Below are 13,148 nucleotides of genomic sequence, written 5' to 3'. Positions count from 1 at the left end.
TGAATCTATTTAGCTGGAATCAATTATGTAGAACAAGAGCAGAGAAAAAGAAAGTGCATTTTTAAAAGTAGCTCTATTTTCTGTTGTCTACATTGTAGAGAGTAACTTTAGTGCCATACCTAAAAAGGGAAAATGAGTACAGTCAAAGGTTACAGTGGATTCATCAGGTGGAGGAATCCTTAAATTGGTTGTAGTGGCTCAGTGTGGGGAAAAGCCTCAAAGCTCACAATAGTTTAAATTGTGAGCTTTAGTAGATTTTCTTAGTGTACAGGCTGTGATCAGCTGATCTGCTGCTCCTGCTCTGAGGTTTACTGCTTGTAACAGGGCAGCCTTTTACGGCTGGATTTACAATGAGGCAGACCAAGACAAGTATAGTGGAACGAAGGGTATTTATTGAGCAGCTCGGTCTGCTCACCAAACAGTCCACCACCCATCTAATGGCAACTAGCAGCCTTAAATACTTTCAGCTGTCGCAGGCTAAACCATTATTCTATTAACAGGTGAGTTCTCAAATCCCAACCTTCCACCTCATTATACAATACATCAACTCCAATAAATAAATATCTAAATACATTTTTCATTTTCATATTAATAAATATTTTACACTTTATCCTTACACCATACCCATTATTATAAAAACACCAAAACCCCAAGCACAAAAGATTCCCCACACTCCCTTAACCCATGGTGTCTCCCGGAACCTTTAAATGGTGTCTGGACCACTGGGGAAACATTTGCCCAAACACGTGAAGAGGACACAGTAAAGAAAGGTGAGTAATCACATCTTACAGTCACTTTTCTGCGCCACCTTTATTTCTAGATTTTCACACACACTTGCATTAGTTCTCCTTACTGGTAAACCTTATTCACTCTCAATCACAACCTTTCCTTTTCACAGACAACCACCACATTTCTTGATGAGCAGCTGTGCGGGACCTGGAACAAAAGCTACCAACTGATTTTAAAATACACAATTAATATTCAATAAATAATTAAACTTCTTGTGTACAAATGTTCTTCATGTGCAAATCTATGCTTAAAGTGCTAGATAAGGTGCTCCTAAAGTGCTATACAAGATATAATATACATAATAGTAAGGGAGTCCTCTTCCTTACACTGCTCTTTGTGGATTTACACAATGGAATTAAAGAAGATGTAAGCAGGTGTTTCATTAGCTGTCCTAATGAAACACTTTCAGTATACTTTTTATACTGGTTGTTATACTAGATGGTATAAAGTTGGTATGAAGGTGTAATTCAGTGAGTGAATCTAAGCAATATCAGCTTAAATTTATATTGATCTCTCTGCTACAATTTATGCAATCTGTCTCTGACCAGGAACACCACAGCTGCCGTGCACCAGTCCAACACGCTCTTCCTTGACTGCTCAGTCCCCCCTGAGCAGTCTTTAACCTTTAATATAACCTAATTTCTTCCTCTCCTCTCTTTCTTATCTTTTTCCATCTCTAAGTGAAGTTAGCTTTCTTTCTTTTCTCTCCCTGTGAAATACACCAGCTGGACCTTTAGCTAGCAGGCAGTGTGAGACAAACAGATTGTGTGTTTGCTGATATTTGTTGAGCTGATAGAAATGTTACATTTGGAATTGCCTACACCTTAAAAAAAGTTACTGCCTTAATGCTCGCTCTTCTTCTGTAGCTAGGTAGATGCCAAAGTACTGCGATCACAGTTTATGGACATCTGCACTCATTCCCGTGTTGCGTTACGTTATTCCCACGTTCAATACGTCCCCCCTCTGTCACTGACACACATTTACTGATGCTGGCTATTCAGAATTCATTGATCACAGTCATACAGATTATAAAGTTATATTCATTACAGATTTCAAAAACATATATAACATAGAAAATGTAACAATTATGATTCATTATTAGCCCAGTATAAAAAAGTAATTGGATAAGACAGTCAGCTTCAACATTACGATGCTGTTTACACATTATATTATCATAACGTATCATATTATTACCTCCGCTCAGGAGGTTATGTTTTCATAGCGTTTGCATGTGTAATTATGTCTGTAAACACAATAGCTCGAAAAGTTTTCACTGTTGAAAACACTTTGCAACGATGTAGAGTGGGATCATATTAACAAGCCATTAAAATTTGGCTTACATCCACCAAGGTCTTCTAGGTCAATATAATTATTTATTGGTTGATAATTAACCCCAAAAAACCAAACAAAACTTATAACTTGGAAACTGTTTGCAGTCTGAGAGTTTCTTTTAACTAATGTTATTAGCTTGCTGGTCTGGAGCATTTAGGTGTGTATTAATACAAGGCCACAATCTTCCCAAAAGTGAACATTCTAGAAAATCCACCCCAATGTCAAAATGCGTCATGCTGAGAGAAATTACAAAAAGCCCAAGTGCTACAACTCAGTCTATAGGTGCCAGTTAGCATGTTAAATGTAAAAATTCATGACAGTACAGTTAGAAAAAGTCTAAACAAGTAAATCTTTTTTGGAGAATCTGAACAAACCACAAGTCTGTTCAGATGAAATCTATGCATCTGAAAACCAAACACAGCATATCAGGACAAACACATACCAAGTGGTGGAGGGGTGAAGTTTGAGCTTGTTTTGCAGCAATAGGACCTCGGCATCTTGCAGTCATTGAGCAAACCATGAAGTATTCTAGACTCAGATGTGAAGCCATCTGTCCAACAGCTGAAGCTTTTGGTAAATAGAATGGATTTTTTCCCCCCATCAGAATGGTGGGAAAAGAAAAGAATCAAGGTGCTGAGATGGTCCACTCGCAGTCCAGACTTCAACCTGACTGAAATGCTGTGGTGGGACCTCGAGAGAGCTGTGTAAATATGAATGCCTGTAAACCACAATGAACTAAAGCAACTCTGTAAAGAAAAGTGGGCTCAAATTCCTCCACAACAAAGTGAGAGACTGATAAAACCATACAACAAATGATTACATTAAGTTATTGCTGCTAAATGTGGTTATACAAGCTACTGAATCATGGGTGGTCTTAGTTTTACACAGGACTGCACAGAATCCTATGAAAATATTCAGTTTCACACAACTGTACACTCATACATACTGTAATTTATGGTCAACACTGTTAAAATTTGGTCTTATCAATAACATAAAAACAGAAATGAAAAGCATAAAAATAAATAATCACAAACAGTAGGATCCTTAGAATTATGTAAAGCTTAAAAATGTCAAATAAACAGAAATGATAGAAAAGAGAGAGACTAAACAAAGGACAGACTAATTCACTCTAACATGCACCATAATTAAAACTAATGAGTAATCCATTGTACCCACAGGTAAAAGGGGGCTCTTGCACAAAAAGTTGATAAATATGAATTTCACCAAAATATTTTTTCACCATGTGAACACACATGCTAACTTAATTTCTGACAAACAGAAATTTCTCAGGAAACATAAACTATACTGTATCCAAATATTAGCACAAGGCCAAACACGGCTCTCCTGCCACCCTGCCTTTCACTGGTCTCAGCTCTCAACACAACACCACCTGTTGAACTGAATTGTGATTTTTTTTTAGTGTTTCCACTGAATAAATTAATATACAATATAGAAATACAGAATATTAACAACAAAACTTAATTTGTGAGATTTTTCCCTCAGGTTTTTTCTAAGTGCTACTACCTGTTTACCTTTGGATGGCGTTATGACTTAGGTTTAACACCACAGCTGACTGTACTAGGAATGATAATAATGCTATGTAGGGAGCTATTTAAAACTATATTTCTTACTGCCATTGTTTGTATTGACAACATATAAGAAAATAGGAAATGATATATGAAGATTCTAAATATCACGTTACTTTGGATGTCTGACCCAATAAGGTCAAATTTCCGTAAAATGCCTTTTTTTATTTAAAACTATGCTTAAAATTCTCCTGCCTACATTTAACATCCGCCTTTCTTTCAAGGTGACTCGAAAATGAACTAACTTCTTAATGTACAAATTACAACAACTAAGAAAACAAAAAGAATATGTACAAAAAATACTATTCCCTTAAAAGTAAATACTGCCCAGAGAGGAAGCTGCCTTTCCGGAGGGTTGTGCTCTCAAAGTGCTTCTTGTTTTGCAACTGTTTTGTGTATTTACGGCCATTTTGTGTCTACTTATGGTTATTTAATGTCTGTCAGTTGTTCTTGTAAGACTCTTTTGAGCCCTTTGTAGTTGTTGTACATCTCCTCTGTGGTTTTTAAGAGTCTCTGTAGTAGTTGGCTGTATATTTGCAGCAGTTTTACGCCTCTTAGTGATCTTTTTGATCCACTTTGGTGGTGTTTTAATATCTATATTCTCATCTTATCTCTTTATCTCTGTGACCTTTTTGTAGTTGCTTTTTATCTATTTATGACAGTTTTACAGCCATATATCTTTTCGTCAGTCCTTTATATTAGCATTTTTAAAAAAAAAATATTTGTGGTCATTTTGTGTTTACTTGTGGTCATTTTTAATTCTTTGGCTCTTTGTTTGTGAGTATTTGCTTTTGGATTTTTTTACACCATTTTATTGTTGTTAGGAATCTCTGTAGTGGCTTGGTGCCTTTTTGCCACAGTCTTATTTTCTCGTTACTTTTTGGTAATCTCAAGTTATTTTATTTACTTTCTTATAAACTACTACCAGTAGTTTATAACTACTGCTCTGCTATTGTTTCGTGAAGTAATTATAATTGTTGTACTTAAAAGTTGGAATTAAGTCATAGAACAGAAGCAGCTTTTCAGCACTTCTTTTTGACAGCAGATGCACGTGGTCCTTCTGTTTACATTCTGCGGAGGGAGCACGCGGCTGCAGCTGCTTGCCTTCTCATTGGCTCCACGTCACGAAGCTCCCTCCCACAGGCGGGACTCGGATGCGGAAGGAGTTTCGATGCCGCGTAAAAAACCGAAAATAACTCCACGGATTGAAAAAATTACCACAAATATCTACTGCTGGTATACTTAAGGGTGTCTACGGAATCGTTAAAGTTTAACCGGAATGTACAGAAAGCGGTGTTTACTGCATAATTCTTTACTTCAGCTCGGTGTCCGCTAGAAATGAACGGAGGCTCCAGACAAACTGGAGGCACAGCCGATTTAACTCCGTCCTGAGCCTGTCAATAAGCTATTTTATCGCGGTCGGTGTTATAATAACCCCGTTTGAACCGTCCAGTTTTGCCGGTTTGTACAAATCTCATTTCGTATTTAAACGTTTAGCGCGTTTCTGTGAACCGGGAACGCGCATGCGCACTGGTAGGAGGCAGGCAGATGCGGATATAAGGATTGGCGCCGGCGCCACAGCTGATGTACTCATTCATTTTTCACTAAGGAGGTAAGAGCACCGACTCGAAGACTGCAGCTACTTGAATATTTATAGTTTTATATTTTATTCCTCGAAGCTGCTTAACTTTTCCTGCGGTTTTCATCTTAGGTTTCATATTTAAGTCGACGTTATTGGCGCAAAAAGGATTCAAATGGGGACTAAAGCGCTGACTGCTTTCTTGTGTTCTTGTTTTTACTTGTTTTTTTAACTGACCGGGCATTGTTTCCACCTCTGATGTAGTCTGCTCCACTTTAGTTGGCTCTTGCATGTCGTGCCAGATGTGTATTTAGAGGAAATCTGGCCTTTTGGTGGAGATTCTGTTCAAATACTGAGGCATGTAGCTTTAAAACTTTATACAAAATGACGTCCTCACGTTGTCTTTGTCTTTTGTGCCTGTTTACTTAAACCAAGCATTTATTAATGCGTTTACATGCAAAAGCTGTAGATGCCCAAGTGCACATCGGGGTTAGCTGGTTATTGTTGACCTAGTTAGGAGTTACCGAGCTAAGTTTGCTAATTACAGTAGCTCCCCTCTGTATATTTGGCCTGAGGTCGGTCTCGGTTTCTCCGCCTTTGTAGCGCTTAAAAAATCTTCTTGTTGACAAATGTACTTCACAAGGGTTTCTTTTAGGTGCCCAAGTGGGCTTAAAGCATATATCGTTTATGTTTAGCGGTCTTTTTGGCTAGTTTAACCCGGCAGACTTGGAGCAGTTTCGGGGAGGTAGGGCTCAAATCCTCCCGCTTCTACGCTGCGGAAATTGGCGCGTCTTTGAGATTCAACCCCGAATTAAAGTTAGTATTTTGTCGATTTCACTCATTCTAAATAGCCCAAAGATGTTTGGAGATGTATATTGTGACGCTGAAAATACTAAATTTGATATGAATTGCGGGATTTTTCCGCTTTTTTTGTTCAAAATCGAGCGAAAAACCAGCCCCCCTCTTTTCTGGCTGCAGATGCCACACTAGCTTACAGGTCCTGCCTGGCTGCTTTGGCTCTGTAATTATCACGTTTTTAATCAGTTTTACCTTTTTACTCTGAAATGAGACGCTTCGTAGTCCTTTTATGCAGTCTGTCGGCATTGTTAATTCCCCATTATCGGTTTTTATCGAGTCACCGTGGCTCCTAAAATGGTGGCCACAAGCTAACACTGCATATGTTATTATAAGCTAACCATCACTTGTAAGCAGTTTAGAAGTGATCCTACAAAGGGATGTTTTATTATATCTGAGGGCGTTGAGCTTATTAGGATCCAGCTGTGCTCGGAATAACATTATTATCATTAAAAACATTTTTATTGTATTTTCTTTTTTGGTTGTATTTGATCCTTTAGCATTGCAGTGATTATGGGGGGCCATTTGCTTCAGAAAGGGCCCACTTAACTCTTGAAAGTTTCCATGAGAACTTGAATTATTTGTCGCAATTGTTTTTTTAATATCTCTGAGCACAGTGTTAATATTGAATTTAATATAATGTCTCCTTTTCTTCTTTACAGCGGAGCCATACAATACAGTCAGCACCATGTCCAGGCGCAGGTGAGCAGCTCTTGGTGATTGTTCTCAAACTGGTTTTTGAGGGCCTGGAGGTGAAGTGGAGCCACTACCCTACAGTAGAGCTATTAAGCACATTTCTAAATGAGCATAAACTGGTCCTCAGAGATCAAACCCCAGATGTTTATACATTAGCAGACTTTAATAACACCACTGTTCATATTAAGCAGAGATGAGAGAGTGGAGGTGAAAACTAATGGACATTTGTACAGTTAGATTAGATCACATTGTCTGTTCACTGTTGCTTTTAATGTTTTGATTGCTGAAAGGCTTGGTCTGTTGTAAATGTGACTAGCTTTTAGAGCCTACAGTGATGTCATACATTTTTGTACTTTTCACCAGTTCACAATCACATGTAGTAAGATAAGGAAGATGGCCAGTCACTCAACTTTAAAAGCTTTAAATGCATCAAGCTGTAATCACCCCTTTCTTTAAAGGGGTTAAACTCCTAATACAGTTGTCTTGCTGATTGCTTTTGTCTTCAGTCACTGTGGCCCTGGGGACATGATTGAGTTCATTATTTCCATCAATACTGGTGTTTAATTTGATCACTTTTTTTTTTTTTTTTTTTTTTTTTTTTTTTTTTTTTTTTTGTTAAGCTGGCCCTAATTGCAGATTAATTCGATTAATATTTCAGCAAGCAAGAGACACATTCTTATTTGACCATTCTTATTTAATTTTAATTTCAGTGATCGCATCACGCTTCAAGCCAGAGATCCAAACAGCCCAGTCACACCAATCGTCCCAGTCACGCTGAGGAAAAGAAAGACTGAGGTTTGTTTCTGTTACTAGCTGCAATCCTATGTTTCAGTTTATCAGTGTTTGTCTCAGCTTTGTCCTGTTTTTAGCTCAAACACACACTTACATGTTTTTGTCTTTCTTGTTTAGTGTTCTAAGAAGAAACTACAACCTGCTACCAAGAAACAAAACTATGAAATACAAGTTAGTACTGCCCAAATGATATTGATGCTTAATGACTGTGTGTTTGTTACTGATAAGAGCTCAGCCCAGTGTGTCTGTGTATCTGTCTTTATCTGACTATCGTGTGTGTGTGTGTGTGTGCCCAGCTTTTTTTCTTTTTCTTTTCCTTTTTTTTAAAAAAAGAAAATAAATTTAATTTCCACCATATACTACATAGTAAAGCTTTATAGTAAATGGTCTCTGCATGTATTTATAGACAGAATGGGTGCCTGTAGTTGAGAATGGGCTTTGTTTGAATTGCTTTCTTTTTATTTAACTAAAATATTTTATTTAACTGTTTTCTCTCATGACTTGATACATGGTCCTAAGTGACTTATTTCTGGCAGATTGTTATCTGGGTACGGTCATATTAAAGGAGTGGGTGTAAAGTTTTCAGTAGTAAATTTCCAGTGGTAGCCATGCACTACCTTTTATTCAACAGCAGGTGTCACTGTTTAGCATGATACGAAACTGAACTTCACAGTGGTGGTGTAATGTAGATTCCTGCTGTAAAGACTTGTGACACACACACACACACATAGTATGTAGACAATGTCAAAAATGACAGAGAAATGCAGCCACCGATTCCACAGAAAATCATACATTTTGCAAATGTAACATTGTGACTAGGGAAAGTATATTTGCTCTAGATGAAACTCAGTTTCATTTAGAGCCTGTCGAGTAACTTTGATTTGTTCAGAGTAATGGGATGTGCCAGATGAATCCTTTTAGAATGTCAATACATCTGCTTGACCAACAGTCAGGTCTAGGAGTTTCTGTCTCCTCTTTTAAATTCAAGTTTTGTTCTTTCTTTCCAGAAGTGTTGGTCAGAGGATGGAGCGTCTCCATGCATTCTCATAGAAACTCCCCACAAAGAGCTAAAACCAGCAAACCCATCTAACTTCAAACAATACACATTCAAGAACCTCTTCATCAAGGCTTCGCCCATTCCTCATCTCAGGTAAGTGTAGCTTTTACACCTCAATAGGGAGGTCGTAGTGCAACACTTAATACTCCAGAGCTCTATTGTTGTTGGAGCTGTTGCTCCACCCCTCCTGGTATTTAGGGTTCAAGGCCCTCAATTACAGTCAAACTCACTTTGCAACTGAAATCAAGTTTCAGGTTTATCCTGTTACTTGCTTTGTCTGCAGAACTCGTTAATTCCCCTCTCGGATTTTGCCCAGTCTATAGTCAGACGTTAGCATCACTGTTGCATGCACTTATTGATGGTATTGGCCATCATAAATGGTTAAAACTTGCTGTTTCTCTTCCAGTTGGGCTAGTTCGGATGACGTGTGGATCAAAATGCTTAACAAGGAGCTGAAGTACGTTCATGACAAGAGCTACCTGCAGCGGCATCCTAAACTGCAGCCCAAGATGAGGGCGATTCTCCTGGACTGGCTGCTTGAGGTGAGCATGAAAATCTTTAATGTGCAGAAATTCGACTGTTCTGGTTTTGGACAAATACTCAGCCTTTGTCTGAATGCCTTGGCAGGTGAGTGAGGTGTACAGCCTCCACAGACAGACGGCGTACCTTGCCCAGGACTACTTTGACCGCTTCATGCTCACTCAGGAGAATATCAACAAAGACTACCTGCAGCTCATCGGCATCACGGCGCTCTTCATTGCCTCCAAGATAGAGGTGAGTGTCTTCATTCTTATAGAGTCGGATATTTCTGATCGTTAAACCTCTGTTTGTGCAGATGGCATTTAATCTCAATAACCAACTTTGCTCCTTGTTTCTCATCAGGAAATCTACCCTCCTAAAACCTATGAGTTTGCCTACGTCACGGACGGTGCCTGCGACCTGTGGGACATCCAGCGCACAGAGCTTCACATGTTAAAGGTATACAAACTCATCTACTTCACACTTTCTAATCTTTTAATATTGAGTGGTAGCAATCAAAGTTTCTGTGTTGACCTTGGTGTTGCTGTCCCATAGGCGTTAGACTGGAACCTGTGTCCTGAGACCCCCATCTCCTGGTTGAAGCTGTACACTCAGGTTGAAGCCCAGAAAAATGGAGTGAACTTCCTGGAGCCGCAGTTCTCCCAGGATACCTATATCCAGATCACACAGGTACCGTCAACGGCTGCTACATTTATTTACATCCTCTTTTTCTGTTTATCCTTGTTTATTCATCTGTTTGAATTAAAAAAAAATGCCCACACTTTCTGATTCAGTATTATACTGATCTTTGACCTGCATGTTGCAGCTGTTGGACTTGTGTATGATGGACATCACCGCGCTCGACTATAACTACAGCGTTCTTGCCGCAGCTGCCTTCTGCCACTTTTCCACCTTTGACGTTGTTCATAAAGTCTCAGGTGAGTTTCCCCATTCACATCATCAGATTTAATTTCTATTTTTTTGGTTCTGTTTGTTGGTGGGATTCTTCACTCACAATCGTTAACTCGTTTTTGTCTCAGGTCTCACATGGGATAGTGTGTCTCAGTGTTATCAGTGGATGACTCCCTTCATGGAAACACTGCGATCTGAACCCAAACCTCAGCTCAAGAACTTCCCAAAAGTCAGAGCAGACGACAGACACAATATCCAGACACACGTGGCCTATCTGGACCTACTGGTGAGCAAAAGTAGACAGAAAACTCAGACTCCGAAATGCACGATTAGAATCACTGTAAAGTAATACACATTTTGAATGTTTTTAAAAGGCGTCGAAAGAGTAGTTAAATATCTATATAACTGTTTCCTTGCAAGAGCTTAGAGCAATGCATGCAAAGTGTATATAATTGAAAGAGTTGTTAATTCTTTGGCTCAAATTTCACATATTTGTACAGAACCGGTGCAGGACTCGAGCCCAGAAAGGGGAAAAAGACTATAACTGAGGCCACATAAATTGTTTTACCACAGTGTAACACTTATTGTTATTGTCCCTGGAAAAATGAGCCACCAATACCAGGCTTTTACCTGGTAAAAATGATACTCTGGTTTTAAAAACTTGCCTGATAATTCAGGGTCTGCTTGGTATAAACTGGCAAATTTGTTCATTAGGGAATCGGCTTAATTCGGCTACATGTGTTCATCTATCAATGACATGAAAGCTTTGAAATTGATTTTATGACTGACTGGACAGATTTTTGTTTTGTTTTTTGTCCTTTTTTTTTTTTTGTTAAAAAGTATATGATAAAGTGATTTTAATTCCCAACATGTAACTGTTTCTGCCTGCAGAGAATAGCTCAGGAGTGTCAGATCTCCGAGAGTAACTCTGGTCAGCTATCGCCTGTTGCTGGAGGGCCGATTCTGACACCACCCAGCAGCACAGAGAAGCCACCCAATCCCTGACCAGGACAAAACCAGAGAGACGTGCTACCTCTCCTCAGTCTGACAGGAGCCACTCGCTGAATGATGCACAATTTTGGGCAAACAGACCTCGCGTGTGTGTGTGGGGGGGGTTGTTGTTGTTGTTGTTGTTGTTGTTTTGTGTGTGTGTTGTGCGTGGTTTTTTTTTTTTTTTTTTTTAAACACTAAGATCAGACTTTTAGTAGCCATGGTGATGAATTGACAACATTCAGCTGGGAAAAATTGGGATTTGTCCCTGTTGACAATCCTGCCAACAGTATTGTGGTTTAAGGTGACAAAGACTAAGAGCCTCTTGGTTAGTGATGGCATCAGCGTGTTCACAATTCCATTCCGGTCTGACTCCTTTGATATGGTCAGAGAATGCAGCTCACGGGCTGCCTAACTTTAAGTGTTTTATTTTTTAAAATATATCTTTAATACATATACAATTAGCAAATTTTGGTCTGAATCAGCAGCAGCTACTTCAAAACTGATTTTAGCTTGACCAAGCCCACAGATGTGCAGGGCAGCAGCTGTCGTGGCTTTTCGTTTTCCTTAGACTGGTTTTGGTTTGAAAAAGAACCAATCATTTCATATCTGGGAGTTTCACTGGTGCTATTCTTCTAAGTGATGCCTACTTTTGAATGGTGCTTCAGTCAATCTTCTCAGGAAAATGGAAAGACTCATTTCCTGTATTTTTTATTTTTTTTATTATTCTTAATTACATTGAAAGGAATCTTTGCTCTGAAGAGCTGGATTTTGAAATGTAGTGTGATTAATGTCCCCATTTCACTTTGAATCTCAATGTGCAGACCTGCTGTAGATTGGCAGGGTGGCAAACTGCTTGATAATGAACTACACAATGAGTTTCATAGCTTCGTGGGCCAAAGGAACAATCTCCTGATTTGCTCACCCCTAAAAGTGTTTTCATGCTCGTGACCTGTTGGTGGCTTCACCCCCTCCCCATAGAATATAAACTGTTGCAGCCTTGTTGCAGACTCTTGTTACATTCCTGTGAAACTTGACGATTGTGGAAATTTTTTTTTTTTTTTTTTAAAGTGCTTGTATTTATTGAGCCTTAATATGTAATAGAAAAAATGTTAATATGTAAATTCTTTCAGTGATTGAGCTCAGTTTAATCACAGCCAAAGGCAAAAGCTATTTATGATTTTGCTGACGCCTGTTGAATTACAGTTCTTTATAATATGTTGTACACTAGCCTGTCATTAGTGCCTTTTTATGAAAATATTAACTGTATTGATAAATACTTTAGGCTGAAGCAGGCCCAAAGGCTGAGAACGAGTAAACCTGTGACTGTAAATCTCTGCAGTGAACCTTCCGCCATGTAAACTGTATGTAGAAGTGAAAACAATGAATGTTTCTTTTGTACATAAAGCAATTCCGAAATGTGTGATTTTTCGTTATTGGGATGTTTTAAATAAAACGATGTGACGAAGCAAGTCTCTTTAGTTTACAGATGAAAGTTACCAAGACTTTGTTGGGAGGGCATTATTTATTTTTGCATGTAATGTGTTCATTTACCTCACACTAAAAACATTACTGCTAGTAGGCCAGGGGGTGGTTAGGACTGCTGTGCTTTCTGCATTGTGGCTGGGTTTCATATTTATGTTTTAGATTATCTTCAATAATAACTCAGAAGGAAAAATATACATTGTGCACAACCTCATGTTTATTGTGGCTTCTATTATACACAGGGTTGTTGCTTTGAGAATGAAAACCCATCTATGTGACATACATTTTAAATTTGGCTTACCATATTGGAATATCTTCATTAAAATTGTGATAACCCTGGAAAAACTAGAACAAAAAAAATAATGTGGGTTTAAAATATTTAATTTCACAAATACTCTATCCATTTATTTTCCTTTACAATGAATATATGCATGCACACTGGAAAGCTGTCTATATATTTACATGTTCAGAAGGCTATTGTAGTCAGCTACAACTAAACTAAAAGTAAGTTTGAAGTGATATTCCAGTTTACTGAAATACTGTTAAGTTAAAATGA

The 13,148-nt window shown here is 38.4% G+C and overlaps 1 protein-coding gene across 3 annotated transcripts; it reads left to right on the top strand.

Annotated features, from left to right (window-relative positions):
• The first annotated feature begins 751 nt into the window (after nucleotides 1-751).
• On the top strand, nucleotides 752-12,575 carry ccne2 (cyclin E2). 3 transcript variants are annotated; one of them, XM_039619085.1, is made up of 12 exons: nucleotides 752-770; nucleotides 6,804-6,843; nucleotides 7,548-7,632; nucleotides 7,747-7,800; nucleotides 8,637-8,779; nucleotides 9,093-9,228; nucleotides 9,314-9,460; nucleotides 9,569-9,664; nucleotides 9,761-9,895; nucleotides 10,032-10,143; nucleotides 10,246-10,403; nucleotides 11,009-12,575. In XM_039619085.1, the coding sequence occupies exons 2-12, from the start codon at nucleotides 6,830-6,832 to the stop codon at nucleotides 11,120-11,122; spliced, it is 1,194 nt and encodes a 397-aa protein (XP_039475019.1). In that variant the 5' UTR covers nucleotides 752-770; nucleotides 6,804-6,829; the 3' UTR covers nucleotides 11,123-12,575. The 3 variants fall into 3 exon arrangements, with proteins under 3 accessions (XP_039475019.1, XP_031601780.1, XP_039475018.1); XM_031745920.2 differs by lacking the exon at nucleotides 752-770 and adding an exon at nucleotides 4,873-5,319 and having other exon boundaries at nucleotides 11,009-11,146; XM_039619084.1 differs by lacking the exon at nucleotides 752-770 and adding an exon at nucleotides 5,347-6,102 and having other exon boundaries at nucleotides 11,009-11,146.
• The last annotated feature ends 573 nt before the right edge of the window (nucleotides 12,576-13,148 follow it).

The sequence above is a fragment of the Oreochromis aureus genome, linkage group 11 (genome assembly GCF_013358895.1).
Source record: "Oreochromis aureus strain Israel breed Guangdong linkage group 11, ZZ_aureus, whole genome shotgun sequence".
Classification (NCBI taxonomy): domain Eukaryota; kingdom Metazoa; phylum Chordata; class Actinopteri; order Cichliformes; family Cichlidae; genus Oreochromis; species Oreochromis aureus.
The sequence above is the reverse complement of the archived record's forward strand: the minus strand, read 5'-3'. Positions and strand labels throughout refer to the sequence as shown.